Here is a 27,885-nt window from a genome sequence, read left to right as displayed (position 1 = left end):
CTGTTTGGTGCTGTCAGCTTTGGTCCGCTAAAACCCAAGACTGACGCTGGGGTTGTGTCTGGTGAGGTCCGTGGGGGGGGGCGGTGAGGGGGAGAATGCAGGGGAGGCAGCGGCTAAGGGTACCAAGCGGAAGGAGGAGATGGTGGAGCATTTATCAGAGGAGCCCCAAGTTGGTGCTGACTCCGCCTCCAGGCACCCTCCCAAGAGGCCCCTGGTCCGGGGCCGGGGGCCTGTCAGCAGCATCTTTCGCAGTGCCTTGACCAGCATCCTGAAGACACCGGCCCTACAGACCCGGCGAGAGCCGAAGAGGAGTGAGGAGCCACAGCCAGACTGGGGGGAGGCGGAGCACCAGGGTTCGATGGCACCGACCACCAGCCACTCACCCTCAACGCCGCCAAGGTCACAGGCCCCAACCCGGGAGGTCCTTGAGAGGGCGGAGGAGTTGGGTGAGTACTCCCAGGAAGAAGCACATTGGGTTCGAAGCCAAGTATAGTCTGAAAAACTGAACTCTGTGACACTTGCCACAGATCCCGAAACTGAGGCAGCATCAACAGTGAGACGTGCCCGCCGCCTGGACAGCACAGACAGCCTGGGGGGGATGTCACCCTCCGAAGCCATGGTGCTCCAATGCAAGAACATTCCAGCCAGTCTTAACAGCAAGGACATCCTGGGGGAACATTTCCGCCAGTTCGGACGTGTGCAGCGGATCTTCTGCAGGCCCCAGAAGAACCTGGCCATAGTGCACTTCCACGACCATGTGAGCAATGGCTTTGCACACCTTTGGGGGGGGGGCTTGGTCGCTGTACTCATTAGGCTGTGCTCTCGTCCATGATCTCCCGGGCTTTCCTCACTGACTTTTGGTATCTTTCAGGCTTCTGCTGCCAAAGCCAAGAAGAAGGGCAAACTGCTGCGCAGGCATTAGCTCACCATCTTCTGGCAGAGGAAGAAGCAGAGTGAGTGACTATTACGGTGCTCTCTATCTGTGCATCGAGCCAAGGCCAGGGCGGGGTCTTTGTGACTCGTTGCAGCCTTTCATTCCCATGTCAGCTGTTTCGATGAACTGGTTCTGTGTGTCTCTTAGGTCCAGGAGAGAAGGGCCAAAGGCCTCCAGATGACCCTGATCCTCAGAGCCAGGCAGGAGGCTTTGAGTCAGCCCCTGTCTGCAAAGCCCTCTCCAAATCCACCTCCGGCTGGTCCTCCAGCTCATCCCTATCCAGAGGGTAATCTTGTCTTTAAATCATTCTCTTACCGTAAGAGTAAATAACTCAATTTTACAATAAGATGGCCTGGTCTTTATTAAATTAAGTTAGGGAAGAAAATCACCTTTTTGAAACCCAATGCAAGTTCTTTAAAAAAAAAAAAAAAAATCTGGATCACTCTGGTTTTTTATTATGTATACATTTTGTTAGTTTTTTTTCCAAGCAGCTTGAGTTATGTTAGGTCATCTGGTAATGAAACTCTTTACCTCAGGCTCGGATTCGTGACATTAAAGTCAAACTGAGTTCTTTGGCTGCTATGCCCCCTACTGGCCAGGTGTTCAAAGGAGCCCAGGTTTTGCCAGCTTTTAGAAGCTCTTCAGCCTTTGGTCTGTCCCTCTCAGGTCACCAGCCAAGAAACCCCTGGCGACAAAGGCCCTGCAGTTTGAGAGTGAGCCGCAGATGGAGCCCAGCCCAGACGGCCTCGAATCCGAACATCTAGCCAGCAGCCTCCCCTCTCCCCTCTTCCACCTGATTGGCCAGGTAGCTGAAACCGCAGAGGAGAAGTATCGTCTGCTAGAGCAGCGGGACAAGATCCTGCGACAGGGTAGGTCCCCCTAGGGTCACGTTGCTGAGCCACCCCCCCCTCCCACCCCAAAGTGAATCGCCAGCTGACACGGTCTCCTCTGGCACAGCTCGGCCCAAGAGGACCGACCTGGATCTGTCCAAGGTGTTTGTGGGTACGTGTCCTGACATGTGTCCGGAGAAGGAGCGTTACATGAGGGAGACCCGGAACCAACTGAGCTCTTTTGAGGTCATCCCCAACACGGAGAAGGTATCACCACCCCTGCCCCTCTTTCCTAATGCTTCCCCCTCCCCGCCATGAATTGACAGACCACAGGCTGCAAATCACCCTCTGCACCCCACGCAGGTGGACCACACTGCTGCCATTAAGGAGTACAGCAGGTCCTCTGCTGACCAGGAGGAGCCCCTCCCCCATGAACTGCGGCCCCTTACTGTGCTGAACATGACCATGAACTACCTGGTTACCCAGGTCATGGACCAGGGTGAGGACAACTACCGTGACTGGTATGACTTTGTGTGGAACCGCACACGAGGTATCCGGAAGGTGAGCAACATTAGTCCGTGTCTCATTATTCCTGTGCCCTGCGGGCCTCGCCCTGATCCTTTTTCTGGGCCATCTGCAGGATATCACTCAGCAGCACCTGTGCGACCCGCTTACGGTGTCCCTTATTGAAAAGTGCGCCCGCTTCCACATCCACTGCGCACACCACCTGTGCCAGGAGCCCATGATGTCCTTTGATGCTAAGATCAACAATGAAAACCTGACCAAATGCCTGCAGAGCCTCAAGGAGATGTACCAGGACCTGGCCAGCAAGAACATCTACTGCCCTCATGAGGCAGAGTTTCGGCAGTACAGCGTGCTCCTGAAGCTCAATGATGGAGACATCCTCCGGTGGGTGGCTGGCCGGCAGTCGGTGTCCCGTGTCACCGTGGCACCTCTCCAGCTGACATTTCATTCCCTCCCTACCTGCAGGGAGGTGCAGCAATTCCGGGCGGAGCTCCGAAACTCTCCGGAGGTGAAGTTTGCCGTCCAGGCCTTTGCCGCTGTCAACAGCAACAACTTCGTGAGGTTCTTCAAGCTGGTCAAGGTGGCCTCGTATCTGGCTGGTTGCATCTTGCACCGCTACTTCGACCAGGTGGGGGAGCCGTTGCTCCGCTCCCTACATCCTCATCAGCCCCAATACCTCACTTACCTGGACCGCTCTGGTGCCCCCTACAGGTGCGCCGTGAGGCTCTGCGGGCCCTGAATGTGGCCTACAGCTCCCGTGGTTCCACCACATTCCCGGTCGAAGACCTGGTCCGGATGCTCATGTTCCAGAATGCCGGCGAGGCTTCGGACCTCGCGCTGCAGTATGGGCTCGCGGTCGATGCAGGGTAAGGCTGGGCTGTGCTTCGTTGTCCCTTTTGTGTTGGGGGCAGGGTGGCTTATCTCTGATGGGGGTGCTAATCTATGATGGGTGGTATATTTTATTGAAGCTCTGCCCTCCCCCTAGCATGGTGGAGCTAAGCCGGACAGCGTACCAGGAGCCTGAGATCCAGCCACGTCCAAAGCGCTCTGTGGCCATCGCAAGGAAGCGGGAGGTGCTGGTGGGCCAAGTGGTCAACGGCGCGCCACTGCCCAACCCACCCCAACACACACCCGTCAACAGCTTTGACAGCCGCAACAAGTACCGTGGGGATGGGCAGCCAGCGGAGGCAGGCAGTGTGCCCAGGGCTGGTGCGTCTGCACTCCACCTTCCGCTAACTGTTACGCTTCGTCCACCTTCTGGCCTCTGATTGTAATTTTGTCATTTTTCCTGCCCACGCTGTAGCAGCCTCCCCTCAGAGGCCCCCCATTGAGCTGGATGCGCGGGCCCTCCAGCACCGATCCAAGATGCCGAGCGACCCAGCGGAGTCAGCTGGCCTCCCTGGTAGAGAGGAGAGTGGAGCACTTGGGGCATCTCCGTCGGAGGCACCACCAGTCGCCCCACCTACGCCTCCCCCACCGGAGCCCGTTTACACAGAGCAGGTGATAGATTGCTCATTGCTGCGTGTCAACCCAGTAGCAGTGTGTTGGTATTGCCATAGTAATGACAAATAACCCCCCCCCCCTTGCAGGACATCGCCACGGAGGTAGAGGCCATGCTGGAGGAGGTAGTGCAGGCCGAGGTGGCTGACGTGGCTGCCACCGAAGCCGCGTACATCTCTGCTGCACTCAGGTAGGAGCGTGAGCCAGATAGGGAGCAGTGGCCTCTAGAGGGTTGTCACACTCAACCAACACCAGTTTGGTGATGTGGATGGGTTGTTGCAGCATGTGCAACGGCCAGGTGGAGGCAGTGCTGAGTGAGGTGGTGGAGCAGATGCTGCGGGAGGTTTCTGCTGCCGAGATCCAGGCAGAGAGGGAGCATATCGCTGAGGAGAAGCGCAGGATGGAGGAAGCCAGGTAGGCCTCACCTGTCTGGGCTGGGGAGGAGGGGTGGGTGCATTTTGAGGGGATGTGCCATCTGATGGGCCTGTCTCTGTCAGGAGAAAGCAGGAACACGAGGAGCTCCTGGCCCGGCTCAGCAAGACACTGTGTGCCGAGATCACACAGGAGGTGCTGCGCGACTGCATCGTGGAGACTGCCTCAACAGAGATCAGGTACTGGTGAGCCAAGGGGGATCAGAGGTCATAGAGAGTGTTCAGATAACTGTATATAGGCTGAACGCATGCCCCTTCGTGCCAGGCGTGCCCAAGAAGAGCAGGCAGAATGTGTGGCTCGCAGCTCACAAGACGTGTGTGAGGTACTGCTGGAGGAGACACTGTGTGGTGAGCTCACCCTGCTGGCCCAAGACGTCCTGGAAGCAGAGCTTCTGAGTATACGCAGGTTCATCAAAAGGTAAGGGGCAGTGGTAAGGGGACCAGATATTTTGCCCACATGCTCGCCGACAACCGGGCTTCACCCTGTGCATGTGTTGCAGGTGGCGTGATGTGGTGGCCGTGCGCAGGCAGCTGAAGCGACAGATGCGTGATTTTCCTGCTGCCCCTGGCTGTGTGGACCCCCGCTTCAGGCTGCAGGCCTTGGCCCCCAGTGCCCCCCCCTCACCCTGCCTGGACAGGCTGGCCCGGGGCGTGGTCAACCTGGGGCACGCTGGGGACCTCTCTGTTTCCTGCACCAGGTACATCTCTCTCACAGCATAATAATGCTGACCTAATATTCATAATAGAGGTGCACCGATCCCACTTTTTCAGTGCCAATATAATCCTGATACCTGAACATAAGGTATTGGCTGATTATGAGTATGATCCAGTACCAAAGCTCTTTTTTTTTTTTCCAAGCTAGTAAATACAAATGGAAAAGAAGTTTTAATTAGCCCACAAGAAACATACATAAGATACTGTTCCACCTCTTTTGTGCATCTTGTATTGAGCATTTTTGAGACATTTTGCAGTTGTTTGAATATCTTCACAAGTACACCCAAGTGGCATGCGTCACTTTTCACTGTGATAGCAGCACCTCGTGTATCAAGCTATAGCGAGTGCGCAAAACAGCCCAAGCTGGCTTCCAAATCCATCGCTTTTTTTCATATTACTTGCATTGCCTTAATTGAGTGCACTATTAGTGGGATTTTCCACTGAATGTTACTTTGTTTTTACAAAGATCGCAAATCGCTGTGCTACTGGTTGTTTCAAGCATAAAATTCTTCCAGGTTTTAGACATGTTAGTTTGCTTCGCAAGCATGCAAGTTGCATTTGCTACCATCACCTGATCCTTCCACTACAAAGGACATGCACATGACGTCATAGCAGGGGAAGTCACTGCACTCACACACACTGAGTGTCAAAAAACCGAGGAAGCGTTAACGTTCAGCTTGAATGCCACAAAAAATAAAAAAGGGGGGAAAGCTGTTGTGCGATTTGATTGTACCACTCAGTATAAGAAGAAATAGACTGGCAATAACTAAATAATTATTGAACATGGATCGGTCACATGTGGCCGATGTCCGATCCGTCTGATTAGGTATCTTGAATATTGGATCGGGGTACCTCTGCTGAATTAGACAGTACTTCCCAAAATGACTTCCGTCCTGTCCGTTTATTTTGCTGGCCATTGATTTGCTGTAGTGTTAAGTGTACCGATGCTGACACTCTGCTGCCTTCTGCAGGTTGGCGAAGATGCGAAGGGAAACCGAGCATCAGATGAAGGTTCACTTGTTCTACCAGCAGCTCCTGAGGTATGGTGCTACTGTAGAGTAGCTGTTAGCCATCCATCACTCTCCATGTGCTCATCTACATCTCCATCCACTTCAGCGAATCTGTGTGGGGGCCACTGGACCTGCTCAGTCTGGTGGCAGCAAGCGTCTCGAACCCATCTGACACAATCTTCTGGAAGGCAGCCCTCTTGTTGCCAAGTGATCATGAAAGAGATGCCAGTGTTGCTAACCAGTAAGTGGGGGAACTGGGTGTCGTTCGGGGAGGGATTGGGTGTTAGTTGGGTTTAGAGGTCCTGGAGCTTACATTTGTGCCCCCCTCCCATCTCTGATGCAGGATTTTGACAGAATGGCTGGAGTCCAAATTCGGTAACTCGGAGAAGCAAGAACACAGGGAGATGGTCCCCAACGGACACATGCAAACCTTGAGCATCAGCAGCGGCCTGCGGAGCGTGGGGGAGCGCATGCACACAGTGCACGTGTGTGTGAAGGTGTGGCAGATAGGGGGGAACTTGCCGATGAATATCGACAGGCTTCATGCCCCTGTTGCATGTTCTGTCATTAATGTTAGTCTAGCATAGCTTAACATAGCCTAGCATAGTCTGGCACTATGTGATATTAGCAGGTCCTGTGGTAACACAGATGTTTGCGAAGGGTGCAAGTGCAGGAAGTGAGGCCATGTTTCTCACTGTGGGTCAGGTGGCCCGCGGGCCCCTCAGCGAGGAAGGCCAGTTGGCATTGGAGAAGCGGAAGGGGCTGATGGGCATGGGCGCCCTGCTGATGCTGCTGCCCTCGGCAGTCAGTCCCGGGGCTGATGAGGAAGACGGGGACATCTTCCTGTTATCCGCCCTGCTGCAACTCCGGCAGATCCAGCAGGCTAATGCCTGGCCACAGGCCCTTCCTCTGGTGGTGGTGGTCCCAGGGCAGGCTGGGCACAGGGCCAGCGATGAACGGCTAGAGGAAGGTGTGACACTAACCGTGTCTATGACAACAGGTGTCGCGTGGGATTCGCTTACTTTACTTATAGCATTTCTCTTGAGGCTATGTTTACGTATGCAGAGCTAATACAGTTGGTTTGTTCCTCCTGTCTGACCATCGGTTTCCTTTCCCTGTAAGACCTGATGCTTCAGACACTCATTGAGGAAGGTTTGATTTCAGAGTACATGTTCGTCCATATCCCCGAGACCACGAACGAACCCCAAGGATCCGAGCAGGTGAGTGTGCATGTTGTCGCTGGCCTCGGTAAGATTGAACCATCCCATTGACCATCACCCCCGTCTCCCCGCAGATCCGCCATGCCGTCAGGTGGCTCGCTGCCCGCTCCACGGCACCAGCCCGGCTCGTCTCGCAGACGTTGGTGCAGGTTGTGGAGGCCGGGCTCTGCCGCGAGTTTGCTGGTAGGCTTCACCGTGATCGGAGGGACCGTGACATGGCGGGACTGCCCTCCCAGGGCCCTGCACCCGTCATCGGCCTCTACAACACTGTCCTGGCTTTCTTGGCTGGCCTTGTGTCGTCCCCGAGTCTGGCTGGCCTCTCCTGGCCCGTGGCAGAGTTCTCGGTGCCAGGGGGTGGTGACTGCCTACCACATCTGCTCTGGAACTCGGCTGAGCACCTGGAGTGGCTCCAGGGGGCAGTCCTGAGCCTGCGGCTGCCCGACTGGCCGCTGCCAGCCGTGGGGGGTATGTCCATGCCTCAGATTCGGAATTCGGACTTCTTGCTAAGTGGCTGCTTCTTAGTCTGTTTCCTTAAATTTCTGCTGCTGCCACCGCTCCCCCCACCCAGCTCCTTGGAGCCAGCTGGTTGCCTCCATCTTCCAGTACGTATCTCAAATCCCATGGTCCCGCCACAGCCAGCCACTCCTTATGTCCCAGTTGGAGAACCTTTTGGAGAGGCTGCGTCAGGACTGTGTGGGCCGAGGTGGGGGGCCGGACAAGGAGCCCACTTTCTGGGAGGTGCCCTGGGACGAAATTGTCATGCTCTGTGTAGAGCACCAACTCCGGGACTGGAACCCTCCTGGGTGCCCCGTGAGTGAAGGTGAGGAGGGTGGGGTGGGTCTGACGTTTGGGGGGGCCTACTGGGGATGCCATGCAGGTGTGAACCTATCCCACCATCTTCAGATGTCATCAGTGACGACGGAGAAATCTCGGTGTATTTCCTGAGCGATGGGCTGCAGGGCTTCATACCGCCGTCCTGCTGGGTGGATGCCGTAAAGCAGACGCACAGGGACAAGCAGCAGGGGAAGGCAGGGTAAGAGCCAGCCAGCCATGTAAATCTAACACATTCCAGATAGACTGTTAACAGTGACCTGCAGATTTAATGAATATTATTTACTATTAAATGGAAGAAGAGGGAAAGCCATCAGCTTCCAGTCTTGCTCATATCCCCAAGAGTGGTGTACAATACTGGCTTCTTATCCAAAGTCTCTGCCATTGCAGGTGTCACCAGAGCATGTGGCCTCATCCTCGACTGGCCAGGCCACGTCTTCAACAGAAGCTGTTTCACAGCATGGTTGAGGACCCTGAGTCCGGATCCGGTGTTGCCCCTGTTTTGGATGCTGCCTCCAGCCCCCAGGACCTCCTGGCTCGCATTGAGGAGGAGAAAGAACAGAGCCGCAGGTCTGACAGAGAACAGACATGCTACACACGTGTACTCTCTCATGTGAGTTGTGGCATAAACATTGAGCCATTTCCTGTTTGACTTGGATCTGCAGGTTCGAGGACCAGCTGCGTACCTGGCTTGACGTCGAGTCCCTGGGCCCTTCCTCTTCCTCCTCACCACTTTTCTTGCCTTCTTCGTTACTGTCTGTACCGGAGATCGTAGTGCCCTCCCCAAAGATGGCTGCCCCACCTGCACTTGCCCTGGTATTGACCCTGTGCCTACACAGTTGCTCACATTTTATGACCCCAAGTACCCTGTGCTCATCAGTTGAGACTGTTTCTGTGCCCATTTTTGTAGCAGAAGGAGCGCAGTGTCCGCAGTGACCAGGCCAGGGGAGCTGCCAGTTTGTATATTTCCGCAGATGTGACACAGGCGCGGATATAATCTCCCAGGCCGAAGGACGCCGAAATCTACCGCGCTGTAAGAACTCTGTTTCGACTTTTGAAGGCCGTATTTTTGGGCTTTTTACACAATGAATCCGTCTGGGCTTTTCGGCAGAACACAAGGCGGAGCGTTTCAGTCTCCGCGCGCCCCGACCTCGGGGCTCTTTTCCTTCGGCCAGCAGAACGCCCCTTTCGTGCAGCCGCCTGCCCTCGGCCAGGGCACCGGCCAGACCTCGCTCTTCAGTACATCGTCTGCCTTCGGCCAGACCGGATCCCTTTTCGGGCAGCCTGGCGGGACGGCGTCTGGACAGGCCCCGACCTTCGGCATGCCCGGTTCTGGGAGTCAGACCCCGTCGTTTGTACAGAGCGACACCAGGTTCGGCCCGCCGCCCTCCTTCGGGCAGCCGGCCGGGGTCGGTCAGAGCTCTGTCTTTAACCAGAACTCGGCTTTTCCCCAGACCTCTGCCTTCGGACAGACCGGCGGATTTGCTCAGCACACACCCGGCTTCGGCGGCTCTAACGCTATCTCCGCCTCCTCTGTTCCCCCCTCCTCGGGGTCTAGTCAACCACTGAGATTCGGACAGTTGTCCACAGGGTCTTCTTCGGTATTCTCCCCTGGAAGCGTTCAGGGCCGCGGATTTAGCACCTCAGAGTTCAGCTTCAAGCCGTCAGACGCAGCTGTGTTCAAACCTATTTATAGCGCCAGTCCTGAACCGGCTGTGTCCCAGGCTGTGTCCGAGTCTTTTGGTTCCAGCCCATCCAGCACCACCGCTACCAGTATGGACAGCAGTGGGCCTGCTCCTGCTGCCTCTGAGTTCCTTTCTGGAGCATTAGGTTTTAGCTTCTCACAGCCCATCGCAGTGTCCAGCAGCATCCTCCCCACCAAAGATGCACATCCCAGCACCACCCAGGAGTTCAGCTTCTCGAAACCAGCAGCACCCTCCGTTGGTGCTGGCAGTGGCCTGGGTGGGGGGGACCTCCCAGGCCGCCTCTGTCTCCAGGTACTCTGCCTCTAGCCTCCATGAGCCCCGGCCACTGTTTGGTGCTGTCAGCTTTGGTCCGCTAAAACCCAAGACTGACGCTGGGGTTGTGTCTGGTGAGGTCCGTGGGGGGGGGCGGTGAGGGGGAGAATGCAGGGGAGGCAGCGGCTAAGGGTACCAAGCGGAAGGAGGAGATGGTGGAGCATTTATCAGAGGAGCCCCAAGTTGGTGCTGACTCCGCCTCCAGGCACCCTCCCAAGAGGCCCCTGGTCCGGGGCCGGGGGCCTGTCAGCAGCATCTTTCGCAGTGCCTTGACCAGCATCCTGAAGACACCGGCCCTACAGACCCGGCGAGAGCCGAAGAGGAGTGAGGAGCCACAGCCAGACTGGGGGGAGGCGGAGCACCAGGGTTCGATGGCACCGACCACCAGCCACTCACCCTCAACGCCGCCAAGGTCACAGGCCCCAACCCGGGAGGTCCTTGAGAGGGCGGAGGAGTTGGGTGAGTACTCCCAGGAAGAAGCACATTGGGTTCGAAGCCAAGTATAGTCTGAAAAACTGAACTCTGTGACACTTGCCACAGATCCCGAAACTGAGGCAGCATCAACAGTGAGACGTGCCCGCCGCCTGGACAGCACAGACAGCCTGGGGGGGATGTCACCCTCCGAAGCCATGGTGCTCCAATGCAAGAACATTCCAGCCAGTCTTAACAGCAAGGACATCCTGGGGGAACATTTCCGCCAGTTCGGACGTGTGCAGCGGATCTTCTGCAGGCCCCAGAAGAACCTGGCCATAGTGCACTTCCACGACCATGTGAGCAATGGCTTTGCACACCTTTGGGGGGGGGGCTTGGTCGCTGTACTCATTAGGCTGTGCTCTCGTCCATGATCTCCCGGGCTTTCCTCACTGACTTTTGGTATCTTTCAGGCTTCTGCTGCCAAAGCCAAGAAGAAGGGCAAACTGCTGCGCAGGCATTAGCTCACCATCTTCTGGCAGAGGAAGAAGCAGAGTGAGTGACTATTACGGTGCTCTCTATCTGTGCATCGAGCCAAGGCCAGGGCGGGGTCTTTGTGACTCGTTGCAGCCTTTCATTCCCATGTCAGCTGTTTCGATGAACTGGTTCTGTGTGTCTCTTAGGTCCAGGAGAGAAGGGCCAAAGGCCTCCAGATGACCCTGATCCTCAGAGCCAGGCAGGAGGCTTTGAGTCAGCCCCTGTCTGCAAAGCCCTCTCCAAATCCACCTCCGGCTGGTCCTCCAGCTCATCCCTATCCAGAGGGTAATCTTGTCTTTAAATCATTCTCTTACCGTAAGAGTAAATAACTCAATTTTACAATAAGATGGCCGGGTCTTTATTAAATTAAGTTAGGGAAGAAAATCACCTTTTTGAAACCCAATGCAAGTTCTTTAAAAAAAAAAAAAAAAATCTGGATCACTCTGGTTTTTTATTATGTATACATTTTGTTTGTTTTTTTTCCAAGCAGCTTGAGTTATGTTAGGTCATCTGGTAATGAAACTCTTTACCTCAGGCTCGGATTCGTGACATTAAAGTCAAACTGAGTTCTTTGGCTGCTATGCCCCCTACTGGCCAGGTGTTCAAAGGAGCCCAGGTTTTGCCAGCTTTTAGAAGCTCTTCAGCCTTTGGTCTGTCCCTCTCAGGTCACCAGCCAAGAAACCCCTGGCGACAAAGGCCCTGCAGTTTGAGAGTGAGCCGCAGATGGAGCCCAGCCCAGACGGCCTCGAATCCGAACATCTAGCCAGCAGCCTCCCCTCTCCCCTCTTCCACCTGATTGGCCAGGTAGCTGAAACCGCAGAGGAGAAGTATCGTCTGCTAGAGCAGCGGGACAAGATCCTGCGACAGGGTAGGTCCCCCTAGGGTCACGTTGCTGAGCCACCCCCCCCCTCCCACCCCAAAGTGAATCGCCAGCTGACACGGTCTCCTCTGGCACAGCTCGGCCCAAGAGGACCGACCTGGATCTGTCCAAGGTGTTTGTGGGTACGTGTCCTGACATGTGTCCGGAGAAGGAGCGTTACATGAGGGAGACCCGGAACCAACTGAGCTCTTTTGAGGTCATCCCCAACACGGAGAAGGTATCACCACCCCTGCCCCTCTTTCCTAATGCTTCCCCCTCCCCGCCATGAATTGACAGACCACAGGCTGCAAATCACCCTCTGCACCCCACGCAGGTGGACCACACTGCTGCCATTAAGGAGTACAGCAGGTCCTCTGCTGACCAGGAGGAGCCCCTCCCCCATGAACTGCGGCCCCTTACTGTGCTGAACATGACCATGAACTACCTGGTTACCCAGGTCATGGACCAGGGTGAGGACAACTACCGTGACTGGTATGACTTTGTGTGGAACCGCACACGAGGTATCCGGAAGGTGAGCAACATTAGTCCGTGTCTCATTATTCCTGTGCCCTGCGGGCCTCGCCCTGATCCTTTTTCTGGGCCATCTGCAGGATATCACTCAGCAGCACCTGTGCGACCCGCTTACGGTGTCCCTTATTGAAAAGTGCGCCCGCTTCCACATCCACTGCGCACACCACCTGTGCCAGGAGCCCATGATGTCCTTTGATGCTAAGATCAACAATGAAAACCTGACCAAATGCCTGCAGAGCCTCAAGGAGATGTACCAGGACCTGGCCAGCAAGAACATCTACTGCCCTCATGAGGCAGAGTTTCGGCAGTACAGCGTGCTCCTGAAGCTCAATGATGGAGACATCCTCCGGTGGGTGGCTGGCCGGCAGTCGGTGTCCCGTGTCACCGTGGCACCTCTCCAGCTGACATTTCATTCCCTCCCTACCTGCAGGGAGGTGCAGCAATTCCGGGCGGAGCTCCGAAACTCTCCGGAGGTGAAGTTTGCCGTCCAGGCCTTTGCCGCTGTCAACAGCAACAACTTCGTGAGGTTCTTCAAGCTGGTCAAGGTGGCCTCGTATCTGGCTGGTTGCATCTTGCACCGCTACTTCGACCAGGTGGGGGAGCCGTTGCTCCGCTCCCTACATCCTCATCAGCCCCAATACCTCACTTACCTGGACCGCTCTGGTGCCCCCTACAGGTGCGCCGTGAGGCTCTGCGGGCCCTGAATGTGGCCTACAGCTCCCGTGGTTCCACCACATTCCCGGTCGAAGACCTGGTCCGGATGCTCATGTTCCAGAATGCCGGCGAGGCTTCGGACCTCGCGCTGCAGTATGGGCTCGCGGTCGATGCAGGGTAAGGCTGGGCTGTGCTTCGTTGTCCCTTTTGTGTTGGGGGCAGGGTGGCTTATCTCTGATGGGGGTGCTAATCTATGATGGGTGGTATATTTTATTGAAGCTCTGCCCTCCCCCTAGCATGGTGGAGCTAAGCCGGACAGCGTACCAGGAGCCTGAGATCCAGCCACGTCCAAAGCGCTCTGTGGCCATCGCAAGGAAGCGGGAGGTGCTGGTGGGCCAAGTGGTCAACGGCGCGCCACTGCCCAACCCACCCCAACACACACCCGTCAACAGCTTTGACAGCCGCAACAAGTACCGTGGGGATGGGCAGCCAGCGGAGGCAGGCAGTGTGCCCAGGGCTGGTGCGTCTGCACTCCACCTTCCGCTAACTGTTACGCTTCGTCCACCTTCTGGCCTCTGATTGTAATTTTGTCATTTTTCCTGCCCACGCTGTAGCAGCCTCCCCTCAGAGGCCCCCCATTGAGCTGGATGCGCGGGCCCTCCAGCACCGATCCAAGATGCCGAGCGACCCAGCGGAGTCAGCTGGCCTCCCTGGTAGAGAGGAGAGTGGAGCACTTGGGGCATCTCCGTCGGAGGCACCACCAGTCGCCCCACCTACGCCTCCCCCACCGGAGCCCGTTTACACAGAGCAGGTGATAGATTGCTCATTGCTGCGTGTCAACCCAGTAGCAGTGTGTTGGTATTGCCATAGTAATGACAAATAACCCCCCCCCCCCTTGCAGGACATCGCCACGGAGGTAGAGGCCATGCTGGAGGAGGTAGTGCAGGCCGAGGTGGCTGACGTGGCTGCCACCGAAGCCGAGTACATCTCTGCTGCACTCAGGTAGGAGCGTGAGCCAGATAGGGAGCAGTGGCCTCTAGAGGGTTGTCACACTCAACCAACACCAGTTTGGTGATGTGGATGGGTTGTTGCAGCATGTGCAACGGCCAGGTGGAGGCAGTGCTGAGTGAGGTGGTGGAGCAGATGCTGCGGGAGGTTTCTGCTGCCGAGATCCAGGCAGAGAGGGAGCATATCGCTGAGGAGAAGCGCAGGATGGAGGAAGCCAGGTAGGCCTCACCTGTCTGGGCTGGGGAGGAGGGGTGGGTGCATTTTGAGGGGATGTGCCATCTGATGGGCCTGTCTCTGTCAGGAGAAAGCAGGAACACGAGGAGCTCCTGGCCCGGCTCAGCAAGACACTGTGTGCCGAGATCACACAGGAGGTGCTGCGCGACTGCATCGTGGAGACTGCCTCAACAGAGATCAGGTACTGGTGAGCCAAGGGGGATCAGAGGTCATAGAGAGTGTTCAGATAACTGTATATAGGCTGAACGCATGCCCCTTCGTGCCAGGCGTGCCCAAGAAGAGCAGGCAGAATGTGTGGCTCGCAGCTCACAAGACGTGTGTGAGGTACTGCTGGAGGAGACGCTGTGTGGTGAGCTCACCCTGCTGGCCCAAGACGTCCTGGAAGCAGAGCTTCTGAGTATACGCAGGTTCATCAAAAGGTAAGGGGCAGTGGTAAGGGGACCAGATATTTTGCCCACATGCTCGCCGACAACCGGGCTTCACCCTGTGCATGTGTTGCAGGTGGCGTGATGTGGTGGCCGTGCGCAGGCAGCTGAAGCGACAGATGCGTGATTTTCCTGCTGCCCCTGGCTGTGTGGACCCCCGCTTCAGGCTGCAGGCCTTGGCCCCCAGTGCCCCCCCCTCACCCTGCCTGGACAGGCTGGCCCGGGGCGTGGTCAACCTGGGGCACGCTGGGGACCTCTCTGTTTCCTGCACCAGGTACATCTCTCTCACAGCATAATAATGCTGACCTAATATTCATAATAGAGGTGCACCGATCCCACTTTTTCAGTGCCAATATAATCCTGATACCTGAACATAAGGTATTGGCTGATTATGAGTATGATCCAGTACCAAAGCTCTTTTTTTTTTTTTTCCAAGCTAGTAAATACAAATGGAAAAGAAGTTTTAATTAGCCCACAAGAAACATACATAAGATACTGTTCCACCTCTTTTGTGCATCTTGTATTGAGCATTTTTGAGACATTTTGCAGTTGTTTGAATATCTTCACAAGTACACCCAAGTGGCATGCGTCACTTTTCACTGTGATAGCAGCACCTCGTGTATCAAGCTATAGCGAGTGCGCAAAACAGCCCAAGCTGGCTTCCAAATCCATCGCTTTTTTTCATATTACTTGCATTGCCTTAATTGAGTGCACTATTAGTGGGATTTTCCACTGAATGTTACTTTGTTTTTACAAAGATCGCAAATCGCTGTGCTACTGGTTGTTTCAAGCATAAAATTCTTCCAGGTTTTAGACATGTTAGTTTGCTTCGCAAGCATGCAAGTTGCATTTGCTACCATCACCTGATCCTTCCACTACAAAGGACATGCACATGACGTCATAGCAGGGGAAGTCACTGCACTCACACACACTGAGTGTCAAAAAACCGAGGAAGCGTTAACGTTCAGCTTGAATGCCACAAAAAATAAAAAAGGGGGGAAAGCTGTTGTGCGATTTGATTGTACCACTCAGTATAAGAAGAAATAGACTGGCAATAACTAAATAATTATTGAACATGGATCGGTCACATGTGGCCGATGTCCGATCCGTCTGATTAGGTATCTTGAATATTGGATCGGGGCACCTCTGCTGAATTAGACAGTACTTCCCAAAATGACTTCCGTCCTGTCCGTTTATTTTGCTGGCCATTGATTTGCTGTAGTGTTAAGTGTACCGATGCTGACACTCTGCTGCCTTCTGCAGGTTGGCGAAGATGCGAAGGGAAACCGAGCATCAGATGAAGGTTCACTTGTTCTACCAGCAGCTCCTGAGGTATGGTGCTACTGTAGAGTAGCTGTTAGCCATCCATCACTCTCCATGTGCTCATCTACATCTCCATCCACTTCAGCGAATCTGTGTGGGGGCCACTGGACCTGCTCAGTCTGGTGGCAGCAAGCGTCTCGAACCCATCTGACACAATCTTCTGGAAGGCAGCCCTCTTGTTGCCAAGTGATCATGAAAGAGATGCCAGTGTTGCTAACCAGTAAGTGGGGGAACTGGGTGTCGTTCGGGGAGGGATTGGGTGTTAGTTGGGTTTAGAGGTCCTGGAGCTTACATTTGTGCCCCCCTCCCATCTCTGATGCAGGATTTTGACAGAATGGCTGGAGTCCAAATTCGGTAACTCGGAGAAGCAAGAACACAGGGAGATGGTCCCCAACGGACACATGCAAACCTTGAGCATCAGCAGCGGCCTGCGGAGCGTGGGGGAGCGCATGCACACAGTGCACGTGTGTGTGAAGGTGTGGCAGATAGGGGGGAACTTGCCGATGAATATCGACAGGCTTCATGCCCCTGTGTTGCATGTTCTGTCATTAATGTTAGTCTAGCATAGCTTAACATAGCCTAGCATAGTCTGGCACTATGTGATATTAGCAGGTCCTGTGGTAACACAGATGTTTGCGAAGGGTGCAAGTGCAGGAAGTGAGGCCATGTTTCTCACTGTGGGTCAGGTGGCCCGCGGGCCCCTCAGCGAGGAAGGCCAGTTGGCATTGGAGAAGCGGAAGGGGCTGATGGGCATGGGCGCCCTGCTGATGCTGCTGCCCTCGGCAGTCAGTCCCGGGGCTGATGAGGAAGACGGGGACATCTTCCTGTTATCCGCCCTGCTGCAACTCCGGCAGATCCAGCAGGCTAATGCCTGGCCACAGGCCCTTCCTCTGGTGGTGGTGGTCCCAGGGCAGGCTGGGCACAGGGCCAGCGATGAACGGCTAGAGGAAGGTGTGACACTAACCGTGTCTATGACAACAGGTGTCGCGTGGGATTCGCTTACTTTACTTATAGCATTTCTCTTGAGGCTATGTTTACGTATGCAGAGCTAATACAGTTGGTTTGTTCCTCCTGTCTGACCATCGGTTTCCTTTCCCTGTAAGACCTGATGCTTCAGACACTCATTGAGGAAGGTTTGATTTCAGAGTACATGTTCGTCCATATCCCCGAGACCACGAACGAACCCCAAGGATCCGAGCAGGTGAGTGTGCATGTTGTCGCTGGCCTCGGTAAGATTGAACCATCCCATTGACCATCACCCCCGTCTCCCCGCAGATCCGCCATGCCGTCAGGTGGCTCGCTGCCCGCTCCACGGCACCAGCCCGGCTCGTCTCGCAGACGTTGGTGCAGGTTGTGGAGGCCGGGCTCTGCCGCGAGTTTGCTGGTAGGCTTCACCGTGATCGGAGGGACCGTGACATGGCGGGACTGCCCTCCCAGGGCCCTGCACCCGTCATCGGCCTCTACAACACTGTCCTGGCTTTCTTGGCTGGCCTTGTGTCGTCCCCGAGTCTGGCTGGCCTCTCCTGGCCCGTGGCAGAGTTCTCTGTGCCAGGGGGTGGTGACTGCCTACCACATCTGCTCTGGAACTCGGCTGAGCACCTGGAGTGGCTCCAGGGGGCAGTCCTGAGCCTGCGGCTGCCCGACTGGCCGCTGCCAGCCGTGGGGGGTATGTCCATGCCTCAGATTCGGAATTCGGACTTCTTGCTAAGTGGCTGCTTCTTAGTCTGTTTCCTTATATTTCTGCTACTGCCACCGCTCCCCCCACCCAGCTCCTTGGAGCCAGCTGGTTGCCTCCATCTTCCAGTACGTATCTCAAATCCCATGGTCCCGCCACAGCCAGCCACTCCTTATGTCCCAGTTGGAGAACCTTTTGGAGAGGCTGCGTCAGGACTGTGTGGGCCGAGGTGGGGGGCCGGACAAGGAGCCCACTTTCTGGGAGGTGCCCTGGGACGAAATTGTCATGCTCTGTGTAGAGCACCAACTCCGGGACTGGAACCCTCCTGGGTGCCCCGTGAGTGAAGGTGAGGGGGGTGGGGTGGGTCTGACGTTTGGGGGGGCCTACTGGGGATGCCATGCAGGTGTGAACCTATCCCACCATCTTCAGATGTCATCAGTGACGACGGAGAAATCTCGGTGTATTTCCTGAGCGATGGGCTGCAGGGCTTCATACCGCCGTCCTGCTGGGTGGATGCCGTAAAGCAGACGCACAGGGACAAGCAGCAGGGGAAGGCAGGGTAAGAGCCAGCCAGCCATGTAAATCTAACACATTCCAGATAGACTGTTAACAGTGACCTGCAGATTTAATGAATATTATTTACTATTAAATGGAAGAAGAGGGAAAGCCATCAGCTTCCAGTCTTGCTCATATCCCCAAGAGTGGTGTACAATACTGGCTTCTTATCCAAAGTCTCTGCCATTGCAGGTGTCACCAGAGCATGTGGCCTCATCCTCGACTGGCCAGGCCACGTCTTCAACAGAAGCTGTTTCACAGCATGGTTGAGGACCCTGAGTCCGGATCCGGTGTTGCCCCTGTTTTGGATGCTGCCTCCAGCCCCCAGGACCTCCTGGCTCGCATTGAGGAGGAGAAAGAACAGAGCCGCAGGTCTGACAGAGAACAGACATGCTACACACGTGTACTCTCTCATGTGAGTTGTGGCATAAACATTGAGCCATTTCCTGTTTGACTTGGATCTGCAGGTTCGAGGACCAGCTGCGTACCTGGCTTGACGTCGAGTCCCTGGGCCCTTCCTCTTCCTCCTCACCACTTTTCTTGCCTTCTTTGTTACTGTCTGTACCGGAGATCGTAGTGCCCTCCCCAAAGATGGCTGCCCCACCTGCACTTGCCCTGGTATTGACCCTGCGCTACACAGTTGCTCACATTTTAAGACCCCAAGTACCCTGTGCTCATCAGTTGAGACTGTTTCTGTGCCCATTTTTGTAGCAGAAGGAGCGCAGTGTCCGCAGTGACCAGGCCAGGGGAGCTGCCAGTTCTATGGCGAGGCGTCTACAGGAGCTGGAGCAGCTGATCTCTGCAAGCCGGGAGGAGGAGCTCGCATGTGAGCTGAAGCTAAGCTGCCTTCTGGACATTGTTGATGACTGAGTGTCATGTGACCCACCTGATGTCTGCCGTTGACTGCCACAAGTTGTCTCTCTTATGCCTGATTTCTGCAGTATATTTAGTTGTGTGGTACTTGTGCATATATTGCTTTGAAGAGTATGATGTACAGTAATTTACACAACATTGGGAGTGTTGTAACTGGGGGAAAAACATGTCATAGGAAATGGACAGTTTTTTAGGGTTTTTTTTTTTGTGCAAATTTTAAATATTAAAATGTTATTGTATTTAGAAACCCATGGCTATTTCTTTGTTTTTTTTCCATCATGAAACTTTGTTTATTGTACTTTTAAATTGAATCACAATTTGCTGCAGAATCTTTAAAACCTGTGACGTTATTTGCCCATATTAGACACTCATACGTGGGGTTGTTACTGCTGTTTCTTTAACCTTGTGTATTGTTGGTCAAAATTAACAATTTAGGTAATATCTGCATTGTACACCATTGCAAAAGTATGTCTTTTTTTAGATTCTTAAAGAAATGTCATGCAGCTCAATTATATATTCATGTAATTGAACTGAAGATCACAGCAGTTCACTAAGCAGTCTGCCACTGAGTTCCTTTTATAAACTGGCTGGCTGGTTTTTAAGAAAATATGCCCGTGGATGCCCTACAGGTGGCAGCAGGGAGCCATCTGCATATGTACAGACAGTCTGCTGGTTAAGAATATTCGACTGACTTGATGTAGCTAAGATATTTTGCATTTAAAAGCAGATGGCCATAGATCCTATCATACTAATTTAGTTTAAAACTATTTTTAATATCAAACATATGCATTACTTTATGATGCTCATGAAAACATCACCCTGCTTTATTCTTTCGTGGGCTTGAGGTACAGTACTGTATGCAGTTATTTTTAATATTACTGTACTATAATGTTCTGTAGTATTACTCTTCTCACACCAATAAATTTGACTTTAAGACTGACTTAGGATGGATCTTCTATTCTGGGGACTTCCTGTATTCTGTATGATGTTCATTATGAACTGCTTCCTCTGATAGTTTTCTGCTTGTTGAAATAATGTCTACCTGCCCCTGCGCTCACTGTCATGTAATTCTGTTATGCACTTTTAAATGCAGGGAGCAGATAATCCCTCCCCCCCCCCTGCTGACTGTTCCAAATCATGGGTGCATGTTACAAGTGCGGAACATATTTTAACTTAGTACTAACTTAGCATCATATTTGATCTGATTCGACTGAATATTCCAGGTTTCCATCTCTCATGCATCTGGTGTGAGGTGTTTTCAGACTCTCAGGCTGGCGCAAAGAAATCTTACGGCAAGTCTATTTTACACTAGTATAAACGTAAAATCAGCGACACCAAAGGCGTTAGAGTAGTTTGCAAAACCTACAGACTATTTAAAAGGTAACACAACTGTTGCATACGTTTTATATGCGTGTTATCTGGGTGTGCAGACTTGTGGCGAATTGAACGTCTCACTCCGGTCAGCTGAGCAAAGTTGGTAACCTTGGTATTGTGTGTAGGAGATTCGGTATAACTATAATTTCGTTCTCCATTTGCATGCCCGAAGTGTCTTTAAGTGTTATGTAGTTTTGCCTGAAACGCAACAATAAAACAAAGCAATTAAAGCCAATCAGTTGCTCAAATGCTGCTGTGGTGATTGAAGAACTTTTGTCGGAAGTGGGATTCGAACCCACGGCTTACTTCGGAGAACAGAATATCCCTTGCGTCGGAAGGCCAGTTACGTCGTGCGTGGTGTCTGAGACCGCTCGGCCATGCGGCAGTTTCCCGTTAAACCGTAAGGAGTAGGTTAAGTCCAGCCTTGGCCTCCAAGCTGACGTTTTTCTACATATGTGCTTGTGTATCATGGACAGTAAGAGGGGGCAGGCAAGGAGAGAATTTCTCTCTTTGGGGATCAATAGAGTGTTATTATTATAACGTCTAAAAAGTATGATGGTCTGTCGATGAATCAATAAGAAAGTAAATGAAGTCGTTTTCGCGAACACGCTGGTAAAGCCAGGGGCCGGACCGACTGTAGGGTGGGTGGCCAGAGACTGCCTGCTGACCATAGCTGTCAAGTCTCCCGTTTTGGCCGGGAAACTACCGTATTTTACTTCTCTTTCCCGCCGTCCTCCCGTATTAGTATTTTCCCGTAAATCTCCCGTATAATAATATATATATATATATTTAAAAATTCTTCTGCCTCTCCAAACTGAACTGTCAGTAGCCTCGCGAGAACTGCCACCTGCATAGCCTGGGTGGCAGTTATCGCGAGATTAGTGCCAACAGCGGGAAGGAGAAAGGAGAGAGATGGATGGATGGATGGATGTGTAGAAGGAGAAGGCGTCCCTGCCAAGAAACAAAGAAGTCATGTAAATACATCGGAAAATGGGACGACGAATTTACTTTCCTAAAGAGGAGCAGGATGGGGCACAGTCACGCGTTCTGTAAGATTTGTAAATGCGATTTTAGTGTCTCCCACGGGGAAGGAACGATGTCAGTCGGCATGAAAAATCCAAGTCATTAGTGAATGACAGAGAGCCGCATGAGTGAACATGAAAAATTAGTAGAAAATGCGCAATGAAAATAAAATGTAAATGACAAATGGTTATTTTATATTTCTTGTACACCTGTCTTAAAATGTAAGGGATACTGGAGCCTGGTTGCGGTGGTGGGATGGCTCTCGGCGGGTGCCGGAAAATTTCCTTTATTTTCAAATCCAAACCTTGACAGGTATGCTGCTGACTGTTCCAAATCATGGGTGCATGTTACAAGTCCGGAACATATTTTAACTTAGTACTAACTTAGCATCATATTTGATCTGATTCGACTGAATATCCCAGGTTTCCATCTCTCATGCATCTGGTGTGACGTGTTTGTCATACTCTCAGGCTGGCGCAAAGAAATCTTACGGGAATTGAACGTCTCACTCCGGTCAGCTGAGCAAAGTTGGTAACCTTGGTATTGTGTGTAGGAGATTCGGTATAACTATAATTTCGTTCTCCATTTACATGCCCGTAGTGTCTTTAAGTGTTATGTAGTTTTGCCTGAAACGCAAAAATAAAACAAAGCAATTAAAGCCGATCAGTGGCTCAAATTCTGCTGTAGCGATTGAAGAACTTTTGTCGGAAGTTGGATTCGAACCCACGCCTTACTTCGGAGAACAGAACACCCCTTACGTTGAAAGGCCATTTTCGCTGCGCAGGAGGCTTTAGACCGCTCGGCCATGGGGCAGTTTCCAGTTGGACTGGAAGGAGTAGGTTAAGTCCAGCCTTGGCTCCCAAGCTGACGTTTTTCTACATATGTGCTTGTGTATCATGGACAGTAAGAGGGGGCAGGCAAGGAGAGAATTTCTCTCTTTGGGGATCAATAGAGTGTTGTTATTATAACGTCTAAAACGTATGATGGTCTGTCGATAAATCAATAACAATATCAATGAAGTCAATGTTTATGTAAAGAAATCAGAATTCAGGAAAAGCCAGGGGCCGGACCGGAGTGTAGGGGGCGTGGCCAGAGACAGCCTGCTGACTGTTCCAAATCATGGGTGCATGTTACAAGTCCGGAACATATTTTAACTTAGTACTAACTTAGCATCATATTTGATCTGATTCGACTGAATATCCCAGGTTTCCATCTCTCATGCATCTGGTGTGACGTGTTTGTCATACTCTCAGGCTGGCGCAAAGAAATCTTACGGGAATTGAACGTCTCACTCCGGTCAGCTGAGCAAAGTTGGTAACCTTGGTATTGTGTGTAGGAGATTCGGTATAACTATAATTTCGTTCTCCATTTACATGCCCGTAGTGTCTTTAAGTGTTATGTAGTTTTGCCTGAAACGCAAAAATAAAACAAAGCAATTAAAGCCGATCAGTGGCTCAAATTCTGCTGTAGCGATTGAAGAACTTTTGTCGGAAGTTGGATTCGAACCCACGCCTTACTTCGGAGAACAGAACACCCCTTACGTTGAAAGGCCATTTTCGCTGCGCAGGAGGCTTTAGACCGCTCGGCCATGGGGCAGTTTCCAGTTGGACTGGAAGGAGTAGGTTAAGTCCAGCCTTGGCTCCCAAGCTGACGTTTTTCTACATATGTGCTTGTGTATCATGGACAGTAAGAGGGGGCAGGCAAGGAGAGAATTTCTCTCTTTGGGGATCAATAGAGTGTTGTTATTATAACGTCTAAAACGTATGATGGTCTGTCGATAAATCAATAACAATATCAATGAAGTCAATGTTTATGTAAAGAAATCAGAATTCAGGAAAAGCCAGGGGCCGGACCGGAGTGTAGGGGGCGTGGCCAGAGACAGCCTGCTGACTGTTCCAAATCATGGGTGCATGTTACAAGTCCGGAACATATTTTAACTTAGTACTAACTTAGCATCATATTTGATCTGATTCGACTGAATATCCCAGGTTTCCATCTCTCATGCATCTGGTGTGACGTGTTTGTCATACTCTCAGGCTGGCGCAAAGAAATCTTACGGGAATTGAACGTCTCACTCCGGTCAGCTGAGCAAAGTTGGTAACCTTGGTATTGTGTGTAGGAGATTCGGTATAACTATAATTTCGTTCTCCATTTACATGCCCGTAGTGTCTTTAAGTGTTATGTAGTTTTGCCTGAAACGCAAAAATAAAACAAAGCAATTAAAGCCGATCAGTGGCTCAAATTCTGCTGTAGCGATTGAAGAACTTTTGTCGGAAGTTGGATTCGAACCCACGCCTTACTTCGGAGAACAGAACACCCCTTACTTTGAAAGGCCATTTTCGCTGCGCAGGAGGCTTTAGACCGCTCGGCCATGGGGCAGTTTCCAGTTGGACTGGAAGGAGTAGGTTAAGTCCAGCCTTGGCTCCCAAGCTGACGTTTTTCTACATATGTGCTTGTGTATCATGGACAGTAAGAGGGGGCAGGCAAGGAGAGAATTTCTCTCTTTGGGGATCAATAGAGTGTTGTTATTATAACGTCTAAAACGTATGATGGTCTGTCGATAAATCAATAACAATATCAATGAAGTCAATGTTTATGTAAAGAAATCAGAATTCAGGAAAAGCCAGGGGCCGGACCGGAGTGTAGGGGGCGTGGCCAGAGACAGCCTGCTGACTGTTCCAAATCATGGGTGCATGTTACAAGTCCGGAACATATTTTAACTTAGTACTAACTTAGCATCATATTTGATCTGATTCGACTGAATATCCCAGGTTTCCATCTCTCATGCATCTGGTGTGACGTGTTTGTCATACTCTCAGGCTGGCGCAAAGAAATCTTACGGGAATTGAACGTCTCACTCCGGTCAGCTGAGCAAAGTTGGTAACCTTGGTATTGTGTGTAGGAGATTCGGTATAACTATAATTTCGTTCTCCATTTACATGCCCGTAGTGTCTTTAAGTGTTATGTAGTTTTGCCTGAAACGCAAAAATAAAACAAAGCAATTAAAGCCGATCAGTGGCTCAAATTTTGCTGTAGCGATTGAAGAACTTTTGTCGGAAGTTGGATTCGAACCCACGCCTTACTTCGGAGAACAGAATACCCCTTACTTTGAAAGGCCATTTTCGCTGCGCAGGAGGCTTTAGACCGCTCGGCCATGGGGCAGTTCCCAGTTGAACCCTAAGGAGTAGGTTAAGTCCAGCCTTGGCTTCCAAGCTGACGTTTTTCTACATATGTGCTTGTGTATCATGGACAGTAAGAGGGGGCAGGCAAGGAGAGAATTTCTCTCTTTGGGGATCAATAGAGTGTTGTTATTATAACGTCTAAAACGTATGATGGTCTGTCGATAAATCAATAACAATATCAATGAAGTCAATGTTTATCTAAAGGAATCAGAATTCAGGAAAAGCCAGGGGCCGGACCGAGTGTAGGGGGCGTGGCCAGAGACAGCCTGCTGACTGTTCCAAATCATGGGTGCATGTTACAAGTCCGGAACATATTTTAACTTAGTACTAACTTAGCATCATATTTGATCTGCAAAATATTTGATTGATCTGCATATTTGAGCAAAGTTGGTAACCTTGGTATTGTGTGTAGGAGATTCGGTATAACTATAATTTCGTTCTCCATTTACATGCCGGAAGTGTCTTTAAAGGGGTACCACCCATCCAGTATAGTTATCACTGGGCTATCACAATGTCATCACAATACTAAAGACTGAAACAAAGCCGTGAGGTCAGACCCTCTGTATACAGCACACAGTCTCACCCTCACATCCTGTATGACCACATTTCTGCTGTTCACATGGCATTTCTCCAGCTTCCATTGCCCTGCAATGGACTGACCCATGAAGGTCTACCTCACTTTACACTTTGCCCATGTCTTGTGTGTATACCCTGTCCGATCCTAACGTGTATTTAGTGTGTGTAAATCTCTCACTGCATCTGCATTTCGCAGTTCAGCTTCTGACAACATTGTGTTTCCCATCTGTGTATTTGGGTTCGGTGCTTGTTGGGTGCCTGTCGTGGTCCTTCTATTTACAATTGTACGCGGGGCATGCTGGGATATGCGCCCCGCCGGTGTTACACTAGTATAAAAAAAGGAATCTGGTCGAGTTTGTTCATTGACCAAATTTTGTTTTTGTGAACCAAATTGTTTGTAGGCCAAAGCATTTGTGAACTGCAAGCACTACTGTACTAATGATAAATTGGTATGAAAAAATGGAGACAATTTCTGAGACACCAGAGCGATCCGTGTACTGTAATATTTATCTCATCAATAACACAGTAAAAATACACATTAGCGCCAATTCATCTTCTTTATTCATCATGAATATTTTAATTCATTAATGCAGGAGTCTGTGATAAATCGCTATCAGCATTTGGTTTATAATGGCCAATTAATGATAACTAAAAAGAAACAGAGAGACTGAAGACAGAACTTTCAACCATGATATGAGTACTGTTGCTGCATAATTTGTCCACCAGGGGTCACAGCGCAACCCCCATCTCGGCAAGATGGATGACTTGAAATACGTTTCTATATCAAGTTGAATTATTTTTATTTCTATAGCACATTTAAAAACAATCTATGTTGTGCCAAAGTGCTGTAGGTCAAAATAATATAAATATATAGTAAAAGTAGAGACATTGGCCAATGTTACACAAAAAATAATCAGAATCAGACTGTGGTTTATTGCCAAGTAGGTTGACCCTACAAGGAATTATTTTTGGTATAATGGTGCTCCATGGAAAAACAAGACTAAGCAACAACCAAGTTCAAAAAACAGTGCAAAAGTTATACAATAATCTAGTAATAAATATAAAATCACTATAAATGTTAAATACATGATGTGCAAAGCAGAATAGTCAGATTAAATAGATAAATAAAATGTGTTCCTGTGTGTGCAGGGTCAGTACAGAGATGCATCTAATAAGAAGCGGTGTAAGGCTGAATTAGCTCCGAGACGGACTGGGGACCTATGCCATGTATCGCCTTAGAAAGAAATAAGAAATCTTTAAACTGTATTCTCAGAAATTCTCAAAACTTAACAGGTAGCCAATGCAATGCAGCCAACACAGGGGAAATTTGGTGTCTATTTTTTGTTGAGAGCCTGGTAGCACCGTTTTGAACAAGGTGTAGTCAGAATAAAGATGCTTCTGGTAAACCTGGGTACAGAGAACGGCAGTAACCCAATCAGGATAAAAGCAGGAGTAACTCTCCAGGTCTTTGGCTGAAAGGTGTGGTTTAAGCCAGGCTATTGAACTCAGCTGACAGAAACACCCCTTCACAACAGCATTTATTTGTTTATCAAACTCAGTGATGAATCAAAGATGACACCAAGATTTTTAGTATGTGACTGGAAGTTTTCTGAATGAGGCCCTAATTGTTCTCTGAGATCATGAACAGTGACCAAAACTCATTACCTCTGTCTTGTTTTCATTAATCTGGACGAAAGTCATTGCTGTCCTGTTCTTAATATCCTCCAGACAGTTAGAAAGGGCCACCAGAGAGCAGCAGTCACCAGGTTTTAATGGCAGATAGAGCTGCGTATCACCAGCATAGCAATGATATTTTACATAATAACGTTCACAAATAGAGCCCAAAGGAAGCATGTATAGAGGGAATATGAGAGGGCCTGTATCACAGGACTGGATATGTTTACAAGTAAGGCCATAGTACTGAAGGGGTGTGGCCATCCCACACAGTGACAAGCCCATTCATTCACCTCATCTAGGCCTTTTACTAGGGATTTAAGGTCCTGATTTTCCTCTCAGACCCTAGAAAACACTGCCAGGCTCAGATTCCCGATCCCACATCCTGCTGAAGCCCTTCCCAAGATCAGACACTAGTTTTGTTTTCCTTGTTCTTATAGTAAAATGATGGTCTTTGACTTTTATACATCATCACTGTTCTGTTAATTACACATGACCTAATCTAAGTATTACACAAACCAAGCATAATTACTTAGAGATGTCATAAGATGGAAAATCCTTATTCAGTTAATTATTTTCCCCACAGGTGCTGACAGTGTGTCTACAGTGAAATGGGCCTGTGTACAGAGAAGATGATCTGTAACAATCCCATGTTCCTATGGTGACAGATATAAAACTCATGTGAAATACTGGTGCAGAGGGTATAATGTGAGGTCATGTACTCCCATAGTACACACTGACTCTCCACAGGAGGGTAAAGTGTGAGTCAGAGATGATCCTGACCAGCGAGTCTTCACTGTGACCATCAACAATCTGACAGCTGAGGACTCCGATCAGTACTGGTGTGGTGTGAAGATCAGTGGAGCCTCTCTGATCAGGTTAATCTGTCAGTCACTGATGGTAAGATGTCTGTACTGCAGACTGTAGCCAATGAGATGCACAGTATGTAACATGTCAC

The 27,885-nt window shown here is 51.1% G+C and overlaps 1 protein-coding gene and 1 pseudogene across 1 annotated transcript; both read left to right on the top strand.

The window, feature by feature from the left end:
- Positions 1-224: 224 nt before the first annotated feature.
- Positions 225-18,131, top strand: LOC125738662 (germinal-center associated nuclear protein-like; annotated as a pseudogene).
- LOC125738534 (filaggrin-2-like) lies at positions 8,666-10,071 on the top strand. Its single transcript, XM_049007623.1, has 2 exons — positions 8,666-8,811; positions 8,906-10,071. Exon 2 carries the CDS (start codon positions 9,081-9,083, stop codon positions 10,005-10,007), a length of 927 nt encoding a protein of 308 aa, XP_048863580.1. The 5' UTR covers positions 8,666-8,811; positions 8,906-9,080; the 3' UTR covers positions 10,008-10,071.
- Positions 18,132-27,885: the final 9,754 nt, after the last annotated feature.

The sequence above is a fragment of the Brienomyrus brachyistius genome, chromosome 3, assembly GCF_023856365.1.
Source record: "Brienomyrus brachyistius isolate T26 chromosome 3, BBRACH_0.4, whole genome shotgun sequence".
Taxonomy (NCBI): domain Eukaryota; kingdom Metazoa; phylum Chordata; class Actinopteri; order Osteoglossiformes; family Mormyridae; genus Brienomyrus; species Brienomyrus brachyistius.
The sequence above is the reverse complement of the archived record's forward strand: the minus strand, read 5'-3'. Positions and strand labels throughout refer to the sequence as shown.

Coding starts and splice junctions, on each gene's coding strand:
- LOC125738534 (XM_049007623.1), top strand. CDS start 9,081: ATGAATCCGTCTGGGCTTTTCGGCAGAACACAAGGCGGAGCGTTTCAG.